General features: G+C 43.0%; 3 protein-coding genes across 4 annotated transcripts in view; 1 reads left to right on the forward strand and 2 right to left on the reverse strand.

The window, feature by feature from the left end:
- The window catches only part of LOC115461735 (caltractin), a 47054-nt gene extending 41147 nt beyond the window's left edge, over positions 1 to 5907 (reverse strand). Inside the window, exon 1 of the mRNA XM_030191776.1 lies at positions 5763 to 5907. Coding sequence (XP_030047636.1) covers positions 5763 to 5765 — 3 coding nt within the window. The 5' untranslated portion in view covers positions 5766 to 5907. The remainder of the gene's footprint in view (positions 1 to 5762) is intronic.
- A 266-nt stretch (positions 5908 to 6173) lies between these two features.
- On the forward strand, positions 6174 to 10340 carry BBS12 (Bardet-Biedl syndrome 12). 2 transcript variants are annotated; one of them, XM_030192718.1, is made up of 2 exons: positions 6174 to 6222; positions 7940 to 10340. In XM_030192718.1, exon 2 carries the CDS (start codon positions 7967 to 7969, stop codon positions 10019 to 10021), a length of 2055 nt encoding a protein of 684 aa, XP_030048578.1. In that variant the 5' UTR covers positions 6174 to 6222; positions 7940 to 7966; the 3' UTR covers positions 10022 to 10340. The 2 variants fall into 2 exon arrangements, with proteins under 2 accessions (XP_030048578.1, XP_030048577.1); XM_030192717.1 differs by lacking the exon at positions 6174 to 6222 and adding an exon at positions 6224 to 6252.
- A 4290-nt stretch (positions 10341 to 14630) lies between these two features.
- Positions 14631 to 27250, reverse strand: part of BBS7 (Bardet-Biedl syndrome 7) — a 94229-nt gene continuing 81609 nt past the window's right edge. Inside the window, exons 17-20 of the mRNA XM_030191777.1 lie at positions 21084 to 21193; positions 20877 to 20980; positions 18462 to 18585; positions 14631 to 15215 (exon numbers count right to left, since the gene is read on the reverse strand). Coding sequence (XP_030047637.1) covers positions 15082 to 15215; positions 18462 to 18585; positions 20877 to 20980; positions 21084 to 21193 — 472 coding nt within the window. The 3' untranslated portion in view covers positions 14631 to 15081. The remainder of the gene's footprint in view (positions 15216 to 18461; positions 18586 to 20876; positions 20981 to 21083; positions 21194 to 27250) is intronic.

The raw sequence follows: 27250 nt of genomic DNA on the forward strand, positions 1-27250 counted from the left end.
AAAGGCCCCAAGTACTTGAAGAACAGGCTCACCCTCTACACACCTCCAAGAACACTAAGGTCCTCCCAAGGAGTATCCCTAACCAAACCCTCTCCAAAAGACATTACATGATGTGATACCCGCAAGTAAGCCTTCTCCAGAATAGCCCCCACACTGAAATGCACGCCCTGAAAGGTTTGTATTAAGCGGAGCCTATTTCTACAGTAGTAGTAGTAGGAAGCAGGTGAAAGCTTAGCTCTTCAACCAGGCCTTTAATGGAAGAAGTAACTAAGTTCTTATTCGCACACACACACAAAGAGTGACACAGGCTGCACATACTGCAGCAACACATTTATCCATTCCTAACTTAGCTGAGATATTTAATCACCTGTCTGACTTCACGTGCAACTTTCTTTAAATTAGTCTCCTTATTTTCTAACTCCTCTTACTCATCTATATGTTCCATCTTTGCTTATACCCTACGCTGTCTATTAAAATGTTTACATATTGTGTTGACACTGTAAGTAGTATACTATGCCATACTTTCTATTATTTGAATATTTTTACTGCTGTAATTGTCTATTGCTTATGTTTGATTTATTCTTGCTGAACATCGCCTTGACAGAATTCCTTCAAAAAGGCAGTAAATAAATGCTAATAAATACATTTTATTTTTGTTACATTTGTACCCCGCGCTTTCCCACTCATGGCAGGCTCAATGCGGCTTACATGGGACAATGGAGGGTTAAGTGACTTGCCCAAAGTCACAAGGTGCTGCCTGTGCCTGAAGTGGGAATCAAACTCAGTTCCTCAGGACCAAAGTCCACCACCCTAACCACTAGGCCACTCAGTGTATTAGTGTATTTAGAGCAGGGTGGTCCAGAAATGATTGTACAGATCATATGGTTTATAGAAGGAGCGTTTTATGGCACACCAGGGTCATCATTTGAAGAAGTTAGTTTGAGCAAAGAGGGCAGGAACAAGGGAGAGTTTATTCCAGAGCTGTGCCTGTAAGTCCTTGATGTGAGGGGAAGACAGCATGCAGAGAGGAATGTTCCTGCCAAGGTCTAGGGAAAGATAAGGGAATGCTCCTGATGTCTAGGTACAATGGTTCCCAAACCTGGTCCTGAAGGCACCCCCAGCCAGTCAACTAGAACCTGGGGGAAGGCCGACAGTCGTTCAAAAGCGCATGGTTCGGAACAAGGTATCTTTCAAAGATATCACCAAAACAGGGAGGATAGGGTATCCCGATAGCAAGGTTGCAATACAGACCACAGTAGACCAGGTGTCAAAAAAGAAAGGAACAGACAAAGTATTGCAAATTAACACTGCCAACTGCTGAGAAGGATATAAATAGGAATAACAAACAGTTTGAAATATCTATATGTGAAAGCCATAAGCCTAAGATGGGAGAGTGACAATATTATTATTATTTATTGCATTTGTATCCCACCTTTTCCCACCTATTTGCAGGCTCAAAGTGGCTTACATAATGTTGTTGACAATGTCAATACAAGATATCAGATAAAGTTAGTATTGTGCATAGATTAAGTAGGGAACATAGAGGAAGGGAGAGAGTGATCGGGAATTATGTAGTTGGATTTTCATAACTGATTGGGTTGGTGAGGTGAATTGATGAGTTGTCAATTATCGGTTTTCATTGTAGGCTTTGTTGAAGAAGTATGTCTTCAGAGCTTTGTGGAAAATAGTTATATCATTGATTGCTTTCAGGTCTGTAGGTAGTGCATTCCATAATTGCGTGCTCATGAAAAAGTAGATATAATAGGCATCTCTGAGACCTGGTGGAAGGAGGATAACCAGTGGGGCCCTGTCATAACAGGATACAAATTATATCGTAGTGATAGGGTGGATCGAATTGGTGGAGGAGTAGCATTATATGTTAAAGAGGGCCTTGAATCAAATAGATTGAAAATTCTGCAGGAAACAAAACGCATCTTGGAATCCCTACGGATTGAAATTTCATGTGTAAAAGGGAAAAAGATAATGATAGGAGTGTACTACCGTCTACCTGGCCAAGATGAACAGACAGATGTAGAAATGTTAAAGGAAATTAGGGAGGCTAACAAACTGGGGAACACAATAATAAGAGGTGATTTCAATTACCCCTGATACTGACTGGGTAAATGTAACATTAGGGCATGCTAAGGAGGTAAAATTCCTTGACGAAATCAAGGACTGCTTTATGGAGCAGCTGGTACAGGAGCCAACAAGAGGAGGGAAAATTCTAGGCTTAGTACTTAGTGGAGCGCATGATCTGGTGCAGGAGGCAATGGTGGTGGGGCCGCTTGATAACAGCGATCATAATATGATCAGATCTGTTATCAGCTTTGGAGTAAGTACACACAGGAAATCCAATACGTTAGCATTTAATTGCTTTGTGGAATGCAGTGGTATATCCTATATAATAAAACGCATCTCCAACATTCTGAAGCTGACTGCATGGCTGAGGCATTGCTGCTCTCTGTATCCATCTCTTGAATTGACATCACGTACTTCCGGGTTCGTCACAAGCAGAAGTGACCAACCACACGAGGTTTCTCGGCTTCAGAATGTTGGAGGTGCATTCTATTAAATAGGATTGGTCAGTTCCTTGAAGCACAGCCAGAGCTCAGCGTTCTGCACAGTAATGCTCAGACACCAGAGGGGGGGGGGGGGGGGGGGGGCTGACACCAGAGAGGGGGGGGGGAGGTGTCTCTGTCACACAATGTCTTTCTCTCTCACACACTATGTCTCACACTGTATCACATTCACTCTCTATGTGTCACACAGAGGCTTATTTTCAAAGCACTTAGCCTCCCAAAGTTCCATAGAAACCTATGGAACTTAGCCTCCCAAAGTGCTTTGAAAATATGCCTCACGGTCACTCACACACTCTCTTGGTCTCATACACTCAGTCTCACAGAGAGTCTACGTCTCACACACACTCTCTCTCTCTTGCACACACTGTATCTGTGTGAAACACACTCTCTCTCTCTCACACTGTCTCACATACGCACTTGCACACACTCTCATTCTCACATACACTCTCTCTCTCTCACAGACACACTCGTACCCAGACTCACTCTGTCTCTCTCTCACACACACACACTCGCACATTCACTCTCTCTCTCACACACACACAGTCACACTCACATACACTCTCTCAAACATACACACTCCGTGGAAAACCTTGCTAGCGCCCGTTTCATTTGTGTCAGAAACGGGCCTTTTTTACGAGTTATATTATAAAAATGTACTTGCCTTTATTTATTACTAGTATTTCACACAGAAGGTATTAAATAATGAGAGGTATCATTCATGCAGAACTGTCCAGTCTTTCCTGACCCCTGCCGCTGACCCTCTTGCTGCTCCATGTTCTTTAAAATGGCTGCCGAGACTTCCAGTGGTGGCCTCGCAAGACTTCAGTGGAAATCTCATGAGGCCGCCGCTGGAAGTCTAGGCACACATTTTTAAAAAACGATGTCTACTTTAGATCGACATGCAGCTCTCTAGACAGGAGATGGCAATAGCAGGGAGGTGCCAAGGCCGCTGAAGGGCCCCTGTGGGTGCGAGGCTCTGTGTGATCGCCCCTGTCTAAGACTAGCACTGGGGATGACTTCCCTATGAGGAAAGGCTAAAGCGGCTAGAGATCTTCAGCTTCGAGAAAAGACAACTGAGGGGAGATATGATAAAGGTCTATCATATCTCCTCTCAGCCGCCTTTTCTCCAAGCTGAAGAGCCCTAGATGCTTTAGCCTTTCCTCACAGGGAAGTTGTTCCATACCCTTTATCATTTTCGTCACCCTTCTCTGCACCTTTTAATTCCAATATATCTTTTTTCAGATGCGGCGACCAGAATTGAACACCATATTCGAGGTGCGGTTGCACTATGGAGCGATACAAAGGCGTTATAACATCCTCATTTTTAATACCTAACATTCTATTTGCTTTCTTAGCCGCAGCAGCTCACTGAGCAGGTTTCAACGTATCATCAAAGACGACACCTAGATTCCTTTCTTGGTCTGTGACTCCTAACATGGAACCTTGCATGATGTTGCTATAATTCGGGTTCCTCTTTCCCACATGCATCACTTTGCACTTGCTCACATTAAACGTCATCTGCCATTTAGACGCCCAGTCTCCCAGTCTCGTAAGGTCCTCTTGTAAATTTTCAGAATCCTCCCGCGATTTAACGACTCTGAATAACTTTGTGTCATCAGCAAATTTAATTACCTCACTAGTTACTCCCATCTTTAGGTAATTTATAAATATGTTAAATTAGGACCAGAGCGGGTGTATTCTATAACGCCACGAATAGATTTTAGAAATGCCCAGGCCTCATCCATGGCCAAGCCTCCTTTTCAACTATGTGAATTAAAATTCATGCGTACCACATTACAGAATACGCTTAGAGAGCTGTGCACGTAAATCTTAATTAATGCCAATTGCTTGTCAACATCCAACTGACAGTGCTGATTAGCTAGTAAGTTTCTGTGTTTTTCTGGAACTATATTATATAGATACTTATTTGTACCCGGGGCAGTGGAGGGTTAAACAACTTGCTTAAAGTCATAAGGAGCTGTACTACTACTACTATTTAGCATTTCTATAGCGCTACAAGGCGTACGCAGCACTGCACAAACATAGAAGAAAGACAGTCCCTGCTCAAAGAGCTTACAATCTAATAGACAAAAAATAAATAAAGTAAGCAAATCAAATCAATTAATGTGAACGGGAAGGAAGAGAGGAGGGTAGGTGGAGGCGAGTGGTTACGAGTCAAAAGCAGTGTTAAAGAGGTGGGCTTTCAGTCTAGATTTAAAGGTGGCCAAGGATGGGGCAAGACGTAGGGGCTCGGGAAGTTTATTCCAGGCGTAGGGTGCAGCGAGACAGAAGGAGCGAAGTCTGGAGTTGGCAGTAGTGGAGAAGGGAACAGATAAGAAGGATTTATCCATGGAGCGGAGTGCACGGGAAGGGGTGTAGGGAAGGACGAGTGTGGAGAGATACTGGGGAGCAGCAGAGTGAATATATTTATAGGTTAGTAGAAGAAGTTTGAACAGGATGCGAAAACGGATAGGGAGCCAGTGAAGGGTCTTGAGGAGAGGGGTAGTATGAGTAAAGATACCCTGGCGGAAGATGAGACGGGCAGCAGAGTTTTGAACCGACTGGAGAGGGGAGAGGTGACTAAGTGGGAGGCCAGCAAGAAGCAGATTGCAGTAGTCTAAACGAGAGGTGACAAGGGTGTGGATGAGGGTTTTGGTAGAGTGCTCGGAAAGAAAGGGGCGGATTTTACGGATGTTGTAAAGAAAGAAACGACAGGTCTTGGCGGTCTGCTGGATATGAGCAGAGAAGGAGAGAGAAGAGTCAAAGATGACCCCAAGGTTTCGAGCTGAGGAGACAGGGAGAATGAGAGAGCCATCAACAGAAATAGAAAACGGGGGGAGCGGGGAGGTGGGTTTGGGGGGAAAATGAATATAATATAATATAGTGCATGCAAATTGTGGGTATCCTGAAACAGATGTGCCCCAGAACTGAGAAGGGCAGGAGGCTAAAAAACTGAAGATGTTGTATTTATCATTGTTGCGCGCTGATTTTCAAATGTTCTGTGTGGGTGGGGGATGGGGGGATGAGCCAGGGGGGCATCTAACACCTCCAATAGGGTTAAGAGCCAAGCACGCCCCCTGCTGGCCGAGTGTTCTAATACTATGTCTTTCCACCAGTAAGGGCCCCCTCCCCGGTCATAGGCACTCATTCCCCTTCCAGCAGGCAGCAACTACTCATACTCACCATCTTCTGGGAATTGGACACAGTCTTCTCCGCTTTGCCCTGGCCGGAGTCGCTCTTCCTTCCCTCCTAACGGCGCCGCCACCGTCTCTCCACCACAAAACAAACAGGACAAGCTAAGCCCAGGCAACGCAGCAGCAGCACTGAACAGAACCCCGCCCATAACTGTAGCGGGCCAATCGCGGTAGGGGAGACCCATCCAGACCCCGCCTCTCTTGCCTCCAAACCCAATCAGAGCATTGCAAGGGTTAGGAGCCAGCTTGATGGTGTGTGTTGAACGTTAAGTATGCGACGGAAGGCGCGCGCGCGCCGCACTGCAGTCTCCATGGCGACGCTCCCGCTTCTGCCGCCGCGCCACCTTTGGTTGGTGTACGGTGCGCATGCGCCTGTTGGACTGCGCGGTCTGAGAAAAGAGGGACGGACGGGGTCACTGGCAGAACCGGTGTGGGAGGCGAATAGAGAGGTTCAGTGTTACGTTTATTTGATGAATCGCGTAAGGCAATGCCCTTATTTCTATTCACATGATGAGATGGTCTCTCCTTTGTGTTTATCCCACGGAATTCAAACATGCGTGGGATAAACACAAAGGAATCCTGTTTAGAAGGAATGGTTCCACGGAATCTTAGTGGAGATTGGCTGGCAACAGCAACACCAGTAATTGGGAAGCAAAACCAGTGCTGGGCAGTCTTCTATGCTCTATGTTGATCGTGACTGAATAGAGAGGGGTGGGCTGGAGTGTATATTTTAAGGGGCTTCGACGTTAGCTCCAGAACTTAGTACAGGAACAGTGCTGGGTAGACTTCTATGGTCTGTGTCCTGAGAAAGGCAAGGACAAATCAAACTCGGGTATATATATAAAGTATCACATACCATGTAAAATAAGTTTATCTTGTTGAGCAGACTGGATGGACTGTTAAGGGCTTTATCTGCCGTCATTTACTATGTTACTTTGTTACTCTTTGGGGTTCTACATGGAATGTTGCTACTAATTGGGATTCCGGAATCCTGTAACTCTTTAGGATTCCAGAATCTTCAGAACGTTTAGTACAGGAACAGTGCTGGGCAGACTTCTACGGTCTGTGCCCTGAGAATGGCAAGGACAAATCAAACTCGGGTATAAAGTATCACATACCATGTAAAATGAGTTTATCTTGGGCAGACTGGATGGACCGTTCAGGTCTTTATCTGCCGTCATTTACTATGTTACTCTTTGGGGTTCTACATGGAATGATGCTATTAATTGGGATTCCAGAATCTTCAGAACTTTTAGTATAAGAACAGTCCTGGGCAAATTTCTAGTCTACACCCTGATCATGACTGAATAGATATGGATGGGTTGGAGTGTAAATTTTAAGACGTTTCTGTCAGGATTACAGGAGGTCAAACTGATTTCATATTAATATAAGTATGTCCAGCAATAATTTTGACCTCCTGCAATCCTTTCCTGTTTCGACGTTAGCTTCAGAACTTTTAGTACAAGAACAGTGCTGGGCAGACTTCTACCGTCTGTGCCCTGAGAAAGGCAGGGACAAATCAAACTCAGGTATAAAGTATCACATACCATGTAAAGTGAGTTTATCTAGTCGGGCAGACTGGATGGACCGTTTAGGTCTTTATCTGCCGTCATTTACTATGTTACTTTTTGGGGTTCTACATGGAATGTTGCTACTAATTGGGATTCCAGAATCTTGTAACTCTTTAGGATTCCAGAATCTTCGGAACCTTTAGTACAAGAACAGTGCTGGGCAGACTTCTACGGTCTGTAACCTGAGAATGGCAAGGACAAATCAAACTCGGGTATAAAGTATCACATACCATGTAAAATGAGTTTATCTTGTTGGGCAGACTGGATGGACCGTACAGGTCGTTATCTGATGTCATTTACTCTGTTACTACTGTGTTACTATGGATATCAAGACGGGCCATTGTGAGACCACAGTTCTAAGGGATGTTTGTTTATTTCGGTCTGCACTCTGGGTTAAAGGTGTTTTGGTAGCATCAGGTTGGTGGTCAGCATTTCCAATTCTGGTAACAAAAGGAGCAAGAAAACCAGGGAATCAATTTAGCTTCATTCCCGGCCCCCCTCCCCCCCCCCCCCCCCCCCCCCCGGTTTGGCAATGAGCAGCACTGTTACTGTTTAATTCTTAACAAGAAACTGAATGCTTTTCTTTTTCATGCAGATACTTAATAGTCCCTGCTTTGTGACTATGACAGGAAGAGGCCACATTGGACTTCAGCAGCTTTCATCATTAGCAGCATCAGCAAGAACACTTTTAGGACCAGTAAAATTCTCTAAATTTATAGTAGATCAAAACACCCATGAAACTGTTTTGACGTGTTCTGCATTTCGATTTCTTGAAAGTTTGAATTTGACCAGCGCCGTTGGACAGCTTCTGTTTGAGACTGTTCAAATGCACGATAAGGTGTATAAGACTGGGACAACCAGCCTGTTGTTTCTTGTTGGAGCTTGGAGCAATGCCGCATTAGAATGCCTTCATCAAGATATTCCTATTTCAGTGATTGTATCAGCAATGTCTGAAGGTCTGAACTCTTGCATTGAAGAAGTCAGATCACTCCAGATCCCACTGCCTAACATACATAAAAAGTCTGTCCATGAAAGAAATTCTGGCAACAGGTCAGGTGACAGCTCTCCACCTGAGCTTATGCCCAGTCAGGACAATATTTGTTTATTAAATGAACAACTTACCGGAAGAGCTTGCTTTCAGCAAAAGAATACTTGTGACCTTGGAGAAATAAATTCTAAATGTCCTACAAGCACAGCAGTTCCATATGAACCTTCATATTGGATGCTTGGACGTAGTTTTCCTAGCAGCAGAGCAAAATTAACTCACAGCAGGCACTTGAACAGGCCAGAGGAAAACTGTTGTCCCTCCCCTCAGGAGCATGCTGTGGATCCTGCAGGTGTTCTGGCTGAAGATTATCATTTAGGAAGGTTGGCAATGTCTTTGAGTCATGGAAGTCAGCATTGCATGAAGCTAGTGGAAGCTGTTGTTGCATGCATGCATCAGAATGTGGACAAAATGAGTAATGTACATTTTAATATTGTAGACATTGTTACTTGCTGTCTTCCTGGGTTGTCCAGTAGCCTCTCCTGTGTCTGTTCTGGATATATTACTTCAGTGTCAGTAGAAAACACTGTGGTTGTGAAATATCTGCAAGACAGACTTCTTCGCTGTCTTCTTTTTGAAGGTGATTTGACCGAAAGATATCGCCATGTTGGATTCAACAGGACTTCCAATATAACAACAGCGTCTGATCACGTTAACATTCCAGGAAGTAGTTTAGAAGATATATGGGTAAAAAGTGCAATAAACATGTTAAGTGAATTAAACGTAAATTTAATTTTAGTGAAAGGATATGTCTCGGAAAGTTTAGTGCAACAGTGTATTCCAAAGAACATATTAATAGTCAGTCAGGTGAATCACAACGTTTTACAGGCTTTTTGTGAGGTCACTGGAGCCATTCCTGTGACGTACCTTACACAGGTGACTATGTGTTGTGTGGGTACTGGTGCCTGTGTAAGTATTTGGAAAACACGTATGTCAAGTACAGTACACCTAGGCCATGGATTGCTCATCAATGTTAGCGCTCCGAGAATTTCTCTAGTGACAGCTGTGCTCACTAATACTGTACCTGCAAAGATGAAAGCCATGGAGGATGAGTTTTGGAGCTGTGTTTATAGGTTGAATCATGCCATAACGGACCAGAAAGTCTTCATTGGTGGTGGTTCTGTTGAACTTTTGTGCCTTAGCCATCTTCAAAAACTGGAAGTGCTCTCTTTAAAACAAAACAACAAAAGTAGTACTGGACAGGTTTATCATACTTCATCTTGGTTAACTGGGTGCATTGACCATTACAAGCCAAACGTCCTCAGAGCTATGGCAAATGGTTGGTTTAAATACATTGCTACTATCATGTGTAACACCATTAAATGTGAGTCAGAGTTAGAAGCTAGGACGTTAATACACGATCACCTCCAGAAAATATCAAAGGTCAATTCTCCCGTAGCATACATACGGAAAGAATATGCTAAAGACATTGTCTATGTGGATTTTCCTAACAAGTTCGAAGACACATTTGAGATCTATGACAATGTTACACCTAAGGTAGAGGCATGGCACCAGGCTCTTGATTTAACCCTACTAGTGCTTCAGACAGATGCCGAAATTCTCACAGGTTCGTGGACACCCAGGCAGTTGTTAAATTCTCAGAGATCAGTGAGTGAATTTGTATTGCTATAACACTCTAAGCTTTATTCAGAGCTGCAACCCACCTAGACAACAAATCTTCCCAAACCATGTCCGTCTGGTATGTGGTTGAGCAAGTATTGTTTTATATTCATAACAAATGAATTGTCTTCTAAAAATTCAATTATTGCCACTATTGGTTACAACTGTGAACTTAATATGCTGTGATTCACCAACATGTAAGGCAAATGTTTTAAGACATATTCATTTGTAAACATTCTCCAGAATATGAATGTTTTCAGGTACAGTACAAGCCTTTGGTTGTGATAGGAATTCTTTTCTAGGTGTGATACTTTTTACTGGTCCAGTTATCCAAAAATGACCTTGTATATGAGTTTTATCATCACACAGGTTCCAAACGCAAAAACCTCACGTATACATGAGAAAAACGAGTGATCTGAAAAACTCTCTCTTTCCTTCACTATTTGTTCTAATAAACAAAGTGAGACAATAAAACTACAAAACCAAAATACTGGGAATATACCTGGAACAGCTACCCACGATTCAATGTGTAATAACTTAAGGTTAACTTAGGATCATCCCCATAGTCACGCTAGTCCAGAAAGCCTTAACCTTACCTTGCCGCCAGGGGCCTGTAATCTGCAGCCGTGCTGCTTTGCATACAAGAATAATTGTATCTTTGTATAAAAAATCTCATTCACTTATCCTTAATGCTTGGCTCCAGGCTGTGATGTCCTTGAAAGTCAGACTGTTCGTACTCATCCAGCTGATCAGCGGAAGTTCACGACCCCATCAACATCTAGTGTCCTTTGCAAGTCAGGCTGCTCCCGGTGTGATGGGGGGAAAAATCCAGCTGGTTAAGGCTTTTTGGACTAGTGTGAATACGGGAATGATCCTAAGTTAACCTTAAGTTATTACACGTTGAATCGTGGGTAGCTGTTCCAGGTATATTCCCAGTATTTTGGTTTTGTAGTTTTATTGTCTCACTTTGTTTATTAGAACAAATAGTGAAGAAAAGAGAGAGTTTTTCAGATCACTCGTTTTTCTCATGTATACGTGAGTTTTTTGCGTTTGGTCTTTTTTTCTCCTTTTTTCCTCTCACTGGGTCCTATGATAGTACTCTACTCCTGACTATAATAGTGGTTTGTGAAATACTTTCAGTATTTTCCCTATTAGGAGCTTTGAGGTTCCTTGTTGATTAATTTAGAATTAAGGATTTCGTTGGTTAAATCCTTAAATAACAAACTTATGTTGATGTTGAATTTATAAACTTAGATTGAGCAGAAATTTGATTAAAATATTGCGCTTTGTTCACAGAGACTTTATTTGCGAAATGTGGTTCTGCATTGGGGAACTATTGATTATTTGATAGTGTGGTCACCATATGGAGATTGTACACCATGTGCCAAAAGATTTGCAGCGGTTCTGAGATCTTCGGCTGATTCCTTATTATGGAAAAGAACACAGAGTCCAAACAAGTGATATTTTGGTTGTGATTTTTTTATTGTCCTGGATGAAAACATCGTTGTTGGAGGACATTTGCATGCCTGGATGCTCCTGGTGATGGTTATATCATTTGAGTTGCGGCAATCCTCTTAAATTGACTTTTAGCCCAAGTTAAAATTGGGCAGATTATTTTGGACTCTTTCACTATATACTCTTTGGTTGTGTTGTATTACTAGGACTACACTGCGTGGTTTGAATCTTTTGTGTGGAAGATACAAATGGAATGAGTGAATTAGGTATGATACTATGTATTTTTGATATGTTTAAATAAAACATTTTCATAATATGTTTGTATTTGAGCTGGAGTATTTTTGCCAGTTGTAGTAATTGTAGCTTTCACTCCAGTTTAGTTGTGAGTATCCCTTGAATTGGTTCTACCATATGGTTCTACCGTATGGGAAGCTTGCCAGGTGCCCTTGGCCTGGATTGGCCGCTGTCGTGGACAGAATGCTGGGCTCGATGGACCCTTGGTCTTTTCCCGGTGTGGCATTACTTATGTACTTATAAAAAAAATGCCACCAAACGGGGCTACTAAGAAAACCACAGAAGACTAAAAAATTAAGATATGCTATGTACTCGCACTGTGCAGAAAATCATATTCTGGTTGTCACCATCAGGAAAATGTAGTAACCTCAGACTAGAGAAGGATCACATAAAAGCAACTGCATAGAACTGGTGGTATTCCTTTTATTTTTCTATATAACAAATATTTTTTCAAAAAGATGGACAGAACTAAAAAAAATTGGCATTTGTTACTCTTCTTTAAATAAATTACTACTAATAATCATTTCCATAGCGCTACTAGATGTACGCAGCGCTGTACACTAAATATGTAAGAGACAGTCCCTGCTCAACAGAGCTTACAATCTAAACAGGACAAATAACGGATAAAGGAATTACTTAAGGTGGGAATGATAAAACAGACAAGGGTACTGAACAAGTGAATAGGGTTAGGAGTTAAAAGCAGCCTCTAAAAGTTGGGCTTTTAGCTTAGATTTGAATACACCAGAGCTGGAGCTTGATGTATGGATTCATGAAGTCTATTTCAGGCATATGGTGCAGCAAGATAAAAGGAACAGAGTCTGTAATTGGCAGAGGAGGAGAAGGATACAGATAAGAGATATTTACCCAATGAACGGAGTTCCCAGGGAGGAGTGTAGGGAAAGATAAGAGTGGAGAAGTACTGAGGAGCTGTAGAGTGAATGCACTTGTAAGTCAACAAGAGGAGTTTGAACTGTATGTCGAAACGGATAGGGAGTCAATGAAGTGACTTGAGGAGAGGGCTAATAAGAACATAGCGACACTGTGAAAATATAAGTCATGCAGCAGAACTTTGAACAGACTAAAGGGGAGACAGATAGCTTAGTGGGAGACCTGTGAAAAGCAAGTTGCAGTAGTGTAAGCGAGAGGTAGTGTGCTTAGAAAGGAAGGGATGGATTTTGGTGATGTTATAGAGAAAGAAATGACAGGTTTTAGCAGTCTGCTGAATATGTGCAGAGCGAGAGGAGCAAAGATGACCCCAAGGTTATGGAGTTGATGAGAAAGGGAGGATGACAGTGTTACCAATAGAGATGGAGAATGGGGGAAGAGGAGAGGTGGGTTTAGCGGGAAAGATAAGCTCAGTCTCGGCCATGTTTAGTTTCAGATGGTGGTGACATCCAGGTAGTAATGTCAGACAGGCAGGCTGATACTTGGGCCTGGATTCTTGCTGAAATTTCTGGTGTGGAGAGGTAGATCTGGGGAGTCATCAGCATAAAGGTGATACTGAAAACCATGGGAGGAGATCAGAGCACCATGAGAAGAAGTATAGAGAAAATAAGAGGTCCCAAGACAGACTTCTGAGGTAAAGCAACTGATAGTAGGATAGAAGTGGAGGAGGATCCACCAGAGCATATACTAAAAGTGTGATGGGAGAGAACAATAAAATCAAGAAACAGAGCCCTGACATCCAAGTGAGGACAGCTTGTCAAGGGGTAGGTAATGATCAACAGTGTCAAAAGCAGTAGATAGATCAAGAAGAATGAGAATAGAATAGAGGCCTTTGGATCTGGCCAGGAACAGGTCATTGGAGACTTTAGCAAGGGCTGTTTCAGTTGAATGTAGAGGGCGAAAGCCAGATTGACGTGGATCAAGAATAGCTTGAGATAAAAGAAAGTCAAGACAAAGGTAGTGAACAGCATGTTCAAGTATCTTAGGGGGAGATGGGGCAGTAGTTGAAAGGGTAGGTAGCGTCCAGTGAAGGTTTTTTTGAGGAGTGGTGTAACTATGACAATAATGGCATGTTTGAAGCTATCAGGTCTAATGAGCCAAAGCTAATTATGTTTATGAAATAATGTTCAGAAATGTAGGAGCCAGACCAAACTTTTTAGTGCCATGTGGGGGTGACCCTGTGATACTGGTGCTGCACCATTTTAGGAGACAGGAGGCATGGATTGGTGATATAAGAAAGGGAGTGGAGAATGGTGATGCAGTTCAGAAGGAAGGACTTCTGTTTAAAGTTGTGGTTGGTCAGCTGGTGGCAGAGATCTTGCAGCCTATGGAGTTCCTGTCCAGGAGGATAGGGTAGTGAGTTGGCTCTGACTCTACGGAAGGAGGTCAGACACTGGTAATGTTGTTCCTGTAACCCTCAGTGCTTCTTTCCCTGCAAGGTGGTAGCAGTCTGATGGTAGCGCTTCTTTCTGGAGAAGTATTGGCAGTCAGGGGCGTAGCCAGACCGGCGGGAGGGGGCACATTTTAGCCCCCCCCCTCCCCCGCCATTTTTTACCTCCCCGCCAACCACCACCACCTTTGACCCACCCCCAGCGTCAACCCTTTCGACTTCCTTTTCCCGCCGCCGCCACTAACCCTCCCCCGCCGTCGGGTACCTCTGCTGGCGGGGGTCCCCAACCCCCGCAGCCGAAGTCCTTCCTCTTCTCTGGAACGGCCGGGTTGCTGATCTGCAAGGGCAGGCTTCTGTTTCTGTGAGTCTGACGTCCTGCACGTACTGGGGACCCCCACCAGCATAGATACCTGACGGCGGCGTGGGAGGGTTGGCGGCAGGAGGGTGGGGTTGATGGGATTGACGGCGGGGGGGCCAGGGCCAAATCTATGGGGGCCCATGCCCCCGTGGACCCACGTAGCTACGCCCCTGGTGGCAGTGCAATTGCACCCTGTTGTATTCTAATCCAAGTGAAAGTGGAAACAGCAGCAGTGTTTGGCAGATGGGAACAATGCTGATATAAGCCGTTTGACTCTGATACAGGTGACAGGGATTGTCAGCAACGTTCCTGTCTGTGGAGGGCTGGTAACAGAATTTTGTAGACAGAAGCCAGGAAATTGTTTAAGGCACTGACAGTCAAGCAGCCAAAAATTTCAGCCCCTGTTGACATGCATTATTCAACTATTCTGATAATTACTGAAGTGAATATGTGGGCACGTGAACTGTGGAATGCAAACCGCTATGCTATGGGTTTAGCATTATTCTTCTAATGAAGAGGTACAAGCAGACTATGAAACTGCTAAAGCAAAACCCATTCACAATAAAACAGCTCTGAAAAATAGAACACACCCTTTGCACTCCCAGCCTCCAATCTCTCTTGCATTCCATATTAAGCAGTGTCAAAGAATGTCATCAACGAATTCTGATCATAACTATCCAAAATCTCCAAGAGGACTGGAACTTTGGATTTCACATTGGTGCCTTTGAACTTGAATTTGTCTATGAAAAGATCTGTAATCATCCCTGCAAAAAGAGAAGAGAGAATGAATTTTAAAACTGGATTCTATTTAGGCATATTCCTTCAGGACTGGCAATCGCTAACAGATATTAGGAAATCTTTCTGATACTATGGGTAGTTACGCACTGTAACACATTGCAGAAGGAGATGGTGGAAGTGTCATCATTGAAGGTCCTAGACTAAGCAAACATCCATGGAGGAGTGGCCTAGTGGTTAGGGTGGTGGACTTTGGTCCTGAGGAACTGAGTTGGATTCCCACTTCAGGCACAGGCAGCTCCTTGTGACTCTGGGCAAGTCACTTAACCCTCCATTGCCCCATGTAAGCCACATTGAGCCTGTCATGAGTGGGAAAGTGTGGGGTACAAATGTAACAAAAAAAAAAACAAAACAAAAAATCCTCCCCAAAACATCATCTTAGTGAGGTAGATGATGGCAGAACCCCCCCCCTCCCCACCCCAAACTGGTTCAATCAGTCTGTCCAGTTAAGTTCTGTCCATGCTATTAAGGTTGTAAAAGCATGACCTTATCCAGCATGGCTTTTGCTTTCTTCCAAAAATATGTAAAAAATCTATAGGGTGTGGAAGTACACAATCATGAGATCTATTATCCAATGCTTCCACAAGCTGAAAATGCACTCTGTATGAATGTTATTGTCAAAGGAAAAATGGCCTCACAGAGCTCCTAGATTAACATGATCTAATAGAGCTTAAACGGACTCCAATTTGGTCCTCTGTTCATCATTGGCCAAAAAAACCCCTTTGATCTAAAGACGGGTAGCTAGGTGTCTCTATAGCTCTTATTGCAATCAAGTTAGAATTCTCATTGCTTTTGTCTAGATTTTAAACAACACTGGCTACACGCAATATAGTTAATACAAACTATGATCTTTCAATCATGTAACGCTACCGGCACGTTGTAACCTCTAGTACTGGAGCAGGTTTCTTCTCCCCCTCATCCAGTGGGACAGAAATCCGGACAAACGGGCAGATTGGCAAAACCCGCCCAGTTGCCCGGACATGTCCTGAAAAAGAGGACATGTCCGGGTAAATCTGGACATATGGTAACCCTAACCCTACTGCTCACAGCTTCTGAATTGTGGAGTGTGCTTCTCTGTTCAGTATCCTGCAAGGGTGAAAGTATTCCATAATGGATCCGCTAAGATTTGTGACACCGTGCAAGAGCCGAAGAATTTTGTGAATTCTCTGGGGGGCGGAAGCGCCGGCTGAGAATTTAGCTGTTTGAACTACATGTCCATGATTGTGAGTGCCTGCTTTTGGATTTGAATGCTGTCTACGCCTAATTGGATTACAGTTTCAGATGTGCTCTGGTTTCGTGCCCGATCAATGGATTGCGGAAGATTAGTGATACAGTGCAGGAGCTGCAGAACTTTGTGAATTCTCTGGGAGAGGCAGCAGCAAACGTGTATTTAATCATATGACATCTTTGTCCTTGACTGTGAATGCCTGCTCTTGGATTTGGATGCACTTAGTGGGGCCTGAGGCCTATTGAGTTGATCGTGGTTGGCTATATGAGGGGTTGCCTATGCTCCACTGGATTTATAGCCTGCAAGGCCCAGTTTTGCTCTTGGACAGTCGGAGTGTGGACCATTTTTCTTTCCCCTTTTTCCCTCCCCCTCCCTTTTTTTTTTGGGGGGGGGGGATTTTTATTTTTACACCTTTAGTCCTCTTTCTTACATTGAGGGAAGTCCCCATGACGAAAAACCTCAATTTTGTCATTTTTTTTCTACTCTCAAGAGGTCTCTAGGCTCTATGAGACAGTACTGCTAGAAGAGATAAGGGTACACCCTTCTGCCTGGTGCCCTGACAGTTCGTAATTATTAAGCATGGCGCAACTGTCCTGGTTTTTATTGATATTATGGGTCTATATATTTACATAAGAGTATGGTTTATATTTATTTTTGTTTTTCTAGGGGTTTTTAGTTAGGGGGAGGGGTTCGGTAAGGGATTAAGTTTCATACAAAATGCTAGTAGACATCGTATTTCTCCTTTTTACCACATATTTACCTTTGATTAGATATTGTATGTCTAGAAAATTTAGGATGCATCTGTGAAATGCTGTCATCAATAGAATGGTCACGCTAATATACATGGTAGGGAAGAATATGAGCAGGGGTTTGCGTTTAACATTGTAAAAAGTTTGATGACTGATCTAATTGCATTGTTTTTCTTTTTATTCTATATGTTCTGATAGTCGACTTTCGGCATATACCCATATTGACTGAGGTGTTGCATTTGCTGTGTCATCAATAAAATTGTTGCATTTGCTGTGTCATCAATAAAATTCGACGGTGGAGGCTCCAGCACATTTCTCCTTCCTTTGGTGGTGGCTGTGCTAGAGCCAAGGCCACCACCAAAGGAAGGAGAAATGTGCTGGAGCCTCCACCGTCGAAAGCGAGGGGGTGCCCATTTCAGTTTTGTTTTGTACAAAGTGCCTATTAGCTTAGAGCCAGCCTTAGCCCTCATATCAGACAGCAAACCTCCTCCATCTAAAGCCATCTGTTTGATTTATGTAGTCAGAAGAACCTAAGACACTCTCTCATATAACCCAGATATAAATTACTACCCCCCAATACTCCGCTATAAAAACAAAACAAATCCGAGCACAAATTACTTCAGCCATGGAAGTGTGTTTGCAATGTCACAGAAGGATAAAGTTGCTGTAACATCAGTTCAGTGAGACATCACGACATACCACTGCATTATATTAAAGTGGTGACAAACTCTTCTCAATGGTCCAACAGCAGTGAAATACACAAGAAACCATAGCAGACACACATCTTGGGCCAGCAGAGTAGAAGGCCTCTCTCCCCTCCTCCCTCCAGATCCTTCCTTTTGTAAACAGTCACACTAGTCATTGTAGACTAACTTGGCTTGCTATTGGACTCCAGATATAATTACTCACCTTTCCAAATCCAAGCTCAAGAGAGTTATGTGCAGATCACAATCTGTTTTGTACCTGAGGATGAAGTAACTTACTCAGGGTCACAAGGAGCGTAGTGGGAGAAGCAGGATCTGAACCCTGGCTTGCTAACCTGCTGCTCTAACCAACTGGTAACTCTGCTATTCCAAATTATCATGCAAGATACTCAACAGATGACCTGTCCTCCACTGCTGTATGACCTCTACAGCACAGATAATTTGCAACCTGCCAGTTATTCCAAGCAGGAAATACTCTTATGAAATAACAGAATGAAGAAGTACAAAAAAACAATAGATTGTAAAAAACTTTACCATAAAGTCTCTCCAGGTGCGCTGGCTGCTTCTTGTACTCCTGCAGGAGTTGGTCAGACTCTTCTAATATACCACGGTATTCTGGAATCAAGAAGTCCATATTCCCCTCATGGATCTGGAGCTCCTTAGAAGAGGGAAAGCAAAATCAGGCATTACCTGCTAATCTCGGAGACAAATGAGAGAACATGAACCCTTCTGTCATTTCCATGTGAAATGTGTAGCACAGAAACACCGAACACTGTACAGCCTGTCCAGTCTCCCCATCTAAACCACCTGCTCAGTTCTATCAATCCCTTCTTCTCCCTCAAAGACACTCTGTGCTTGAATGAGGCTTTCTTGTAAAATGCAGCCAGCGGCAGCTTTTCTGAACTGTCAAAGTTCTATCCCAGTAACTCAAAAAGAAATAAAGGTTTGGGGGGGAGGGAGGGAGAATCTATCTTCTTTTTTTTTTGTAAGTCAGCCTAGTCTTTCAGTCTCAGCTTCTGGAGAACAACCAAAAGGGATTCAAAATAAACTTAGCAATTCTTTAGGTCATTTACTGCAATTTACCTTGTACCTTAAAAAGAAATCAGCAAAGACCAGTTACGGCCTGCGTGAACTGCACACATAGACATTTCAGTCCCTTTCATAATGTACAAATCAAACTTCCTGGTTGATCATAAGGGCTGTAAAGGCTCCTTCCACGTTTGGGATTGCGATCCGTGCTGTCATAGGAAGCCCCTCTTGTGAGAACTTCATCCCTCCTACAGTCTGCAGCTAGGTCTGGTTATCATTTAATAAAATGAAATGAACTGATCTTAAAAAGTCAGCACGGATTTAGTGAAGGGAAGTCTTGCCTCACCAATCTAATGCATTTTTTTGAGGGGGTAAGCAAACATGTGGACAATGGGGAGCCGGTTGATATTGTATATCTGGATTTTCAGAAGGCGTTTGACAAAGTGCCGCACGAAAGACTCCTGAAGAAATTGCAGAGTCATGGAATCGGAGGTAGGGTATTATTATGGATTAAGAACTGGTTGAAAGATAGGAAGCAGAGAGTAGGATTGCGTGGCCAGTATTCTCAGTGGAGGAGGGTAGTTAGTGGGGTCCCGCAGGGGTCTGTGCTGGGTCCGTTGCTTTTTAATGTATTTATAAATGACCTAGAGATGGGAATAACTAGTGAGGTAATTAAATTCGCCGATGACACAAAATTATTCAGGGTTGTCAAGTCGCAGGAGGAATGTGAACGATTACAGGAGGACCTTGCGAGACTGGGAGAATGGGCGTGCAAGTGGCAGATGAAGTTCAATGTTGACAAGTGCAAAGTGATGCATGTGGGTAAGAGGAACCCGAATTATAGCTACGTCTTGCAAGGTTCCGCGTTAGGAGTTACGGATCAAGAAAGGGATCTGGGTGTTGTCGTCGATGATACGCTGAAACCTTCTGCTCAGTGTGCTGCTGCGGCTAGGAAAGCAAATAGAATGTTGGGTGTTATTAGGAAGGGTATGGAGTCCAGGTGTGCGGATGTTATAATGCCGTTGTATCGCTCCATGGTGCGACCGCACCTGGAGTATTGTGTTCAGTACTGGTCTCCGTATCTCAAAAAAGATATAGTAGAATTGGAAAAGGTACAGCGAAGGGCGACGAAAATGATAGTGGGGATGGGACGACTTTCCTATGAAGAGAGGCTGAGAAGGCTAGGGCTTTTCAGCTTGGAGAAGAGACGGCTGAGGGGAGATATGATAGAAGTGTATAAAATAATGAGTGGAATGGATCGGGTGGATGTGAAGCGACTGTTCACGCTATCCAAAAATACTAGGACTAGAGGGCATGAGTTGAAGCTACAGTGTGGTAAATTTAAAACGAATCGGAGAAAATGTTTCTTCACCCAACGTGTAATTAGACTCTGGAATTCATTGCCGGAGAACGTGGTACGGGCGGTTAGCTTGACGGAGTTTAAAAAGGGGTTAGATAGATTCCTAAAGGACAAGTCCATAGACCGCTATTAAATGGACTTGGAAAAATTCCGCATTTTTAGGTATAACTTGTCTGGAATGTTTTTACGTTTGGGGAGCGTGCCAGGTGCCCTTGACCTGGATTGGCCACTGTCGGTGACAGGATGCTGGGCTAGATGGACCTTTGGTCTTTCCCAGTATGGCACTACTTATGTACTTATGTACTAATGTACCATCAGCAGGAAGAATTCAGCTGCAATAACTTGAAGGTATATCGAGGGCTTGACTCACTATGGTTTGGCTTCTACTGTCTGTCTATGGGAATAAAAGTTTCCAGAATTGGGTAAGATTATGAGAATAAATAATTCTAAGACACATGCTTACTTTCATGTTAAACCAAATCTGAAGAAAATAAAAGGCAGGCTACCCTGACATAGTGCCCTGAGCTGTGCCAGGCACGTTGAAATGAATGACTACCCACCTTCAAAGCATCAATCAGCTGAACTTTCTTAGCCAACAGCAGCTGGTGCTCCAGCTTAGGGTGGATCATCTTTAACGTGTGCTTAACAGAATCTTCATTTATATCTAGAGAGCAGAACCCAAGAATGAAAAGGAGCAATGAGAATGGGCTGCACCAGAGCAGAAAACACACAATGCACAAGTGCACGGGGATTCACGCTGCTCTTACCGTACGATATATTGAGGTTAATCTTCTTTTTTGTGGCTTCTTTAGAGAGCACATCTTTCAGAATGGATATTGTAGAAATGTTGTCAGATTTGAAAACCCCTTCACCTTTTCTAAAATGTTGAATAAATAAAAAAAAATTAAATGAGAAGGAAGGCTCTCAATTTAGAAGTCCTATTTGTGATTCACATGTGCATGACATACAAACCTGTAAAACCAGATTTTAGAAAGCCAGTATTTATGTGTGTATCTCTGCATACGTGTAATCTGCGAAAGGCATGGTTTGGAAGGAACTAAAATCCCATTTAGGAAAGGGAACCCATAAGTATGTCCCAGTATATCAACATCAGGATTTATAGCTGCTCCCTTGCTCATGTAGGTTTGTGAAAAATGCTCATTAGAGCCAGCCCTTAACAGGAGGGATTAAAGGAATTCTCTCCCTATTTCCCCTTTCCAATTTGAAAATAAATAAGGTCCTGTCTATAAGATCATGTTAAAGCAAATTAGTTCTTCCATGCACGTTCTCTCTAATTCTTATATATATCCCACGTTTTATGGCACTGGATAATTTTTCCATATTTCCAGGCTGTCAACTGTGACATTAAGCAATAATAGGCCTGTTTTTTTAAAGATGCTCTCCATTGGTGGATTCAACGCCTGTTTCCAATACATAATCAAGGTGATCCTAGGTGCTGTACATATACGAGTTACAAGTGTATGCATTTCCTTAGTGATCCCAGTTATTTTAAAGTGTAATAAACGACAATCTGCCCTCAAAAAACGTTGCAAAAGTAAAAAAAAAAAGCATTTATTTGACTGTCTAGCGTCTCCCAGAAAGAATGTACCACAGAACAGGGCCACAAAATATGATAAAAGGTGCCTAGGGCCCCAAGTTCTGCCAGCACAAGGCTGTCCCCACACCAAATATTTTCAATAAACGTTCAGGGGTATAATATCGCTGATAAAACATTTTCTATCCATTCTCTATCAGTGGGGTCGCAAAAGGTATCTTACAGCTATTTAAACATTTTACTCCATTGACTAGGCTCAACATTCTCCATTTAACAGTGTACTGTGACACAGATATATCTCTCCTCAACATCGCTTTATAAATCCTTGAAACTCCACTTTTGCTAATACTAGACCATGAGGTGTGTTCCAACACTGTTTCAGCTAAACTCATTTCACCTCGAGCTCTACGGATGATAATACCTTTCAACTGCATATACTGAAAAGCATTGTGATTGCCCATACTCTTCTTGTAAATCTTGAAAAGACATGAGCTTCCCTTCCTCCCAACTTGATCCAGTGTACGCAGAGCTACAGCTGCCCACCTAGAATAGGTGTGATCACTCACTTCAAGGGCAAACTGTGGGGCATACAAAACAGGTGTGATTAAATAGTTTTTCCCAGACCGGTGCTACTAAGTCCTACATTTCACCCACCTCAAGTGATCCATTGAGAGCCAGGACAGTTCCCAAAGGGGAATATCCCCCACCTAATATTGTTCAGTATGCACCATGGTTCAGGGTTTCCTTAATGCCAAGCCGCGATACTTTGTAATAGAGCTGCTTTATGGTACAATTCAAAGTGGGGGACTCTCATACCCCCATCTTGTTTCAGTTGATATAACATACGTCTTCCTACTCTTGGGGGCTTCTTTTTCCATATATAAACAAAGGCTTTTCTAGTAAGATTCTGAAAAAAGGATTTTGGTATTGCTAAAGGGATAGCCAGAAATAGGAACAATAGTTTTGGTAATACTGTCATTCTGAGAACATGAATCTGGCCAACCTATGAAATTTGTAAACTCTCCCATTGTTCCAGCACCAAAAGTAAATCCTTAATTTTGGGGGGGAACTTCATAAATGTCCTGGAGAGAGACTGCAAGATATACCCCTAAATATCGGATGGCTCGAGCTGCCCATTGAAAAAAGAGAGTGTTGTAGATGAATGGCCGCTTCTTGTGATAGATCAACATGCAAAAATCTGAGATTCTTTTTTAATTTTGAAAGCTTTTATTGAAAACATCGATTAACATACAACAATATAGGTCAACATATCAAGCAGTTCCCCATCCACCCCCTCCCATCTCTATCCCCTGCTAGCATTTCCATTACTATGTGGGATAATTCTCCTCTTCATTTTCTGTCTATATACTTGGTTAGATTTTTAGCCGTTCATATTTTCTCCTACCTCCTCCTCAAGAGCTTTACCTGAACGCCATGACTTATATTTGTCCCAAACCTTATGAGAAGAGTTCACTTGTCCATTTTTAATCGCTGTCAATTCTGCCATGAGGTGCAGTAGTTCAATTTCTTCAGGCAAATAGCCTTAGAGGGAAGTGTTGTAGTTTTCCATAAGATAGCCAAAGCCAGATGAGCTGTTGTAAATAGTTGAGTAGCCCATCTATGATATTCAATTTTCACACCAAAGTATTTATGATGCAGCAAACGTTCTGCGCACATAGGGTATGGCATCCCAAGTATCCACTGTGCCATAGAGGTGATGTCCTGCCAATATTTTTGAACTGCAGGACAAGAGCACCAAACGTGGTACATGTCTCCTGGCATCCCACATTGTCTCCAACATAGTCCTGTTCCCGCATGATACACATGAAACAATCTTTGTGGAGTATAATACCATCTATATAACATTTTATGACCATTTTCCATGAAAGTGCTACTAATAGAGGACTTAAGTAGATATTTAAAACTGAGCTCCCATTTCTTAAGCCAAATCTTTAATAGGACCTCCACCCTAAAGGGGGTTCGCCTCATAGTGTTCAAAAATTCAGCTCTTGGAAGCCAAGGTACCGCTCTCAATGGCAGCAGGTCTAATGAAGCAGTGTTTGGGAAGAGAAAAGTTTTTAGCCTCTTCCTGAAGCTAAGGTAGCTGTTTTCTGTTCTGATGGCATTAGGTAGAGTGTTCCATATTTTAACTCCAGTATGGGAAACAGAGAGCTGTAAATCTTTTGATATTGAGTTGTCTTTTGAAACGGTAATGCTAGCATCGGTTGTTCTTTCAGTCTGTTAGACTGGACCTAACATAGCGAAGTGGTCTTAGTCAGCAGTTCAGAGGTGAAACCCTGTAAGATTTGAAAAAACAAACAAGCAGCTTTGAACCTGATCAAAAAGACAGAGAAACAAAACCTGTATCATAAGATACAGATTGAGGAAAAACTAAAAGAAAATGTCTGTGTGCTTGAATATCCCTTGAGGGACTGTCAGGTCCATTATTGTAAAGTGGAAACAGTTTCACACTATCAAGACAGTGCCTTGATCAGATCAACCCTCCAAAATCAGTAGCCAGGGGTTAAGGGAACAGCTAACTAAAATAACTTAAAAATAACTGCAAAGGTCTGAAACTGAAGAAAATCACCGATTGCAACAAGTTTAAGATTACTTCTACATGGGAGAGTGACAAGAAGGAAGCTATTGATGAAGAAACACAACCACTTAAGGGACACTGCATGTGTGTAGGAAGATTTGTTATATGGTAAGACCGAAGTGGAACATTTTGGTCTTAACAGTAAATGATGCTTTCTGCTTGTTTTTATATCAAACTGCTAACACCATTCCTCACTGAAGAACGGTGGTGACAGCATTGTGTTACTGGGATGTTACAGCAGTGGGTACGTAAGTCTTGTGAAGATGGAGGGAAAGATGTAGTTTTAAGTGGTTTTATTTTATCAACGCACTATACGCAGGCTGCAAAGAACAGACTATCAAGAAACTTCAAACAGCCCAGAATACTGTAGCCAGACTCATATTTGGCAAAGCAAAATATGAAAGCGCAAAACCACTAAGAGAGAGACTTCACTGGCTCCCACTCAAACAGCGTATCGCGTTCAAGATCTGCACGATTGTTCACAAAATCATCCACGAAGATGCCCCGCGCTACATGCTAGACCTCATGGACCTGCCTCCCAGAAATGCTAAAAAATCAGCCCACAAATTCCTTGATCTGCACTTCCCCAACTGCAAAGGACTAAAGTACAAACTAACTCATGGGACTAGCTTCTCCTACATGAGCACGCAGCTATGGAATGCACTACCAACTGACTTGAAAACGATTAACAAAATAACTAACTTTCGTAAATCTCTTCAACAAGGCCTACAATGAGAATCCATAGCTTATTATAACACCTTACCACTTCACCCTATTCTGATAGTCATCTTTCTATAACTTTGTTCAGCTCTTTTCTCCTTATCCATGATCTTGTTGTAACATCAATTGTACCTGTCTCCTGGAATGGTTTTTGTAAGCCACATTGAGCCTGCAAATAGGTGGGAAAATGTGGGATACAAATGCAATAAATAATAATAATAATTTTTTATTATTTGTTTGTGGACATATACCCCTTATGCAAGCAATCGCCAAAACATGGCCTTGTCAAGTTTGGTTGATGACTGAATAAATTTCCTGTTGCCATACTGGTGTCTTCTTGCTTATTTTCCTGGTTTCTCCAAAGCAAGGCTTCATTTGACTAAGAGAAAGATGAATGTTACAAGGTACAGGCAAATCCTAGAGAAAACCTGTTCTAGTCTGCCACACACCTGGGACTAGGGAGAAGTTTCACCTTCCAGTAGGACAATGAGCCTAAGCGACAAAACCATCAGAGGTGGAAAAGTACAACGGTGTCCCACGAAAAATCTCAGGAGCAGGTACAGGAGTGGGAACAGAACCAGGCTCTTCAAAAACAGACCAAAGACATCCAATTTTTGAAATATAATTTATTGAAAGAAGACTCTACAAGGTACCTTGTTTCGGCACTAGGAGTGCCTTCTTCAGGAGTCTGGAAATTTTGTCTTGAAAGGTTAGTGGACAAAGCACACTGGATAGAGTCTCTTGTGAGTGGTGTTTTGGTCTTGAAAAAGACGTTCAGTATATATTAGAAGATATGGTTGCTGAACGTCAGTAGTTCGTGTAACTAAATAAATTATATTTCAAAAATTGGACGTCTTCGGTCTGTTTTTGAAGAGCCTGGTTCTGTTCCCACTCCTGTACCTGCTCCAGACAATGAGCCTAAGTAGAAAGCAAAAGCAATGACTGAGTGGCTTAGCAAGAAGAAACTAAATGCCCTCAATTTCATGTCCTCTAATTCTACAGATTAGGTTTGTACCCACTGGTCTGTGCGGGTTACATCCCTTTATGACTTTGTTTAGGATTGCATCTGCCACTCTGTGCAGGTTACTCATCTCTGTGCTTTGGCTTAGGGTTGAACCTGCCACTCCATCCAAATTCCCCCCCCCCCCCCCCGAAACTTTGTTTAGGGTTGTACCTACTGTTCTGTGCAGGTTACCCCCCTTCTCTGTGACTTTATTTATGGTTGTACCTGCTGCTCTTTGCAGGTCACACCCCTCTATGTATGTTATGTAATTTTATGTTTTTGTCTTACTTGATTTTTTTGTAATTTACGTTATATGCTGTATAAATTGCCTGGAACAGGTTGTTGATAGGCAATCATAGTAACAAAGTAACATAGTAGATGACGGCAGAAAAAGACCTGCATGGTCCATCCAGTCTGCCCAACAAGATCTCATATGTGCTACTTTTTGTGTATACCCTAATTTGATTTGTACCTGTCCTCTTCAGGGCACAGACCGTATAAGTCTGCCCAGCACTATCCCCGCCTCCCAACCACCAGCCCCGCCTCCCAACCACCGGCTCTGGCACAGACCGTATAAGTCTACCCAGCACTATCCCCACCTCCCAACCACCAGCCCCTCCTCCCAACCACCGGCTCTGGCACAGACCGTATAAGTCTGCCCAGCACTATCCCCACCTCCCAACCACCAGCTCCGCCTCCCACCACCGGCTCTGGCACAGACCGTATAAGTCTACCCAGCACTATCCCCACCTCCCAACCACCAGCCCCTCCTCCCAACCACCGGCTCTGGCACAGACCGTATAAGTCTACCCAGCACTATCCCCACCTCCCAACCACCAGCCCCTCCTCCCAACCACCGGCTCTGGCACAGACCGTATAAGTCTACCCAGCACTATCCCCACCTCCCAACCACCAGCCCCTCCTCCCAACCACCGGCTCTGGCACAGACCGTATAAGTCTGCCCAGCACTATCCCCGCCTCCCGATCAAGAAACTTAACGCATAAATAAATAAATAAATGTCTTGTACAGGGGCATTATCACCTCTATAAATGCCCC

This window comes from Microcaecilia unicolor, chromosome 2 (assembly GCF_901765095.1).
Source record: "Microcaecilia unicolor chromosome 2, aMicUni1.1, whole genome shotgun sequence".
NCBI classification, from domain to species: domain Eukaryota; kingdom Metazoa; phylum Chordata; class Amphibia; order Gymnophiona; family Siphonopidae; genus Microcaecilia; species Microcaecilia unicolor.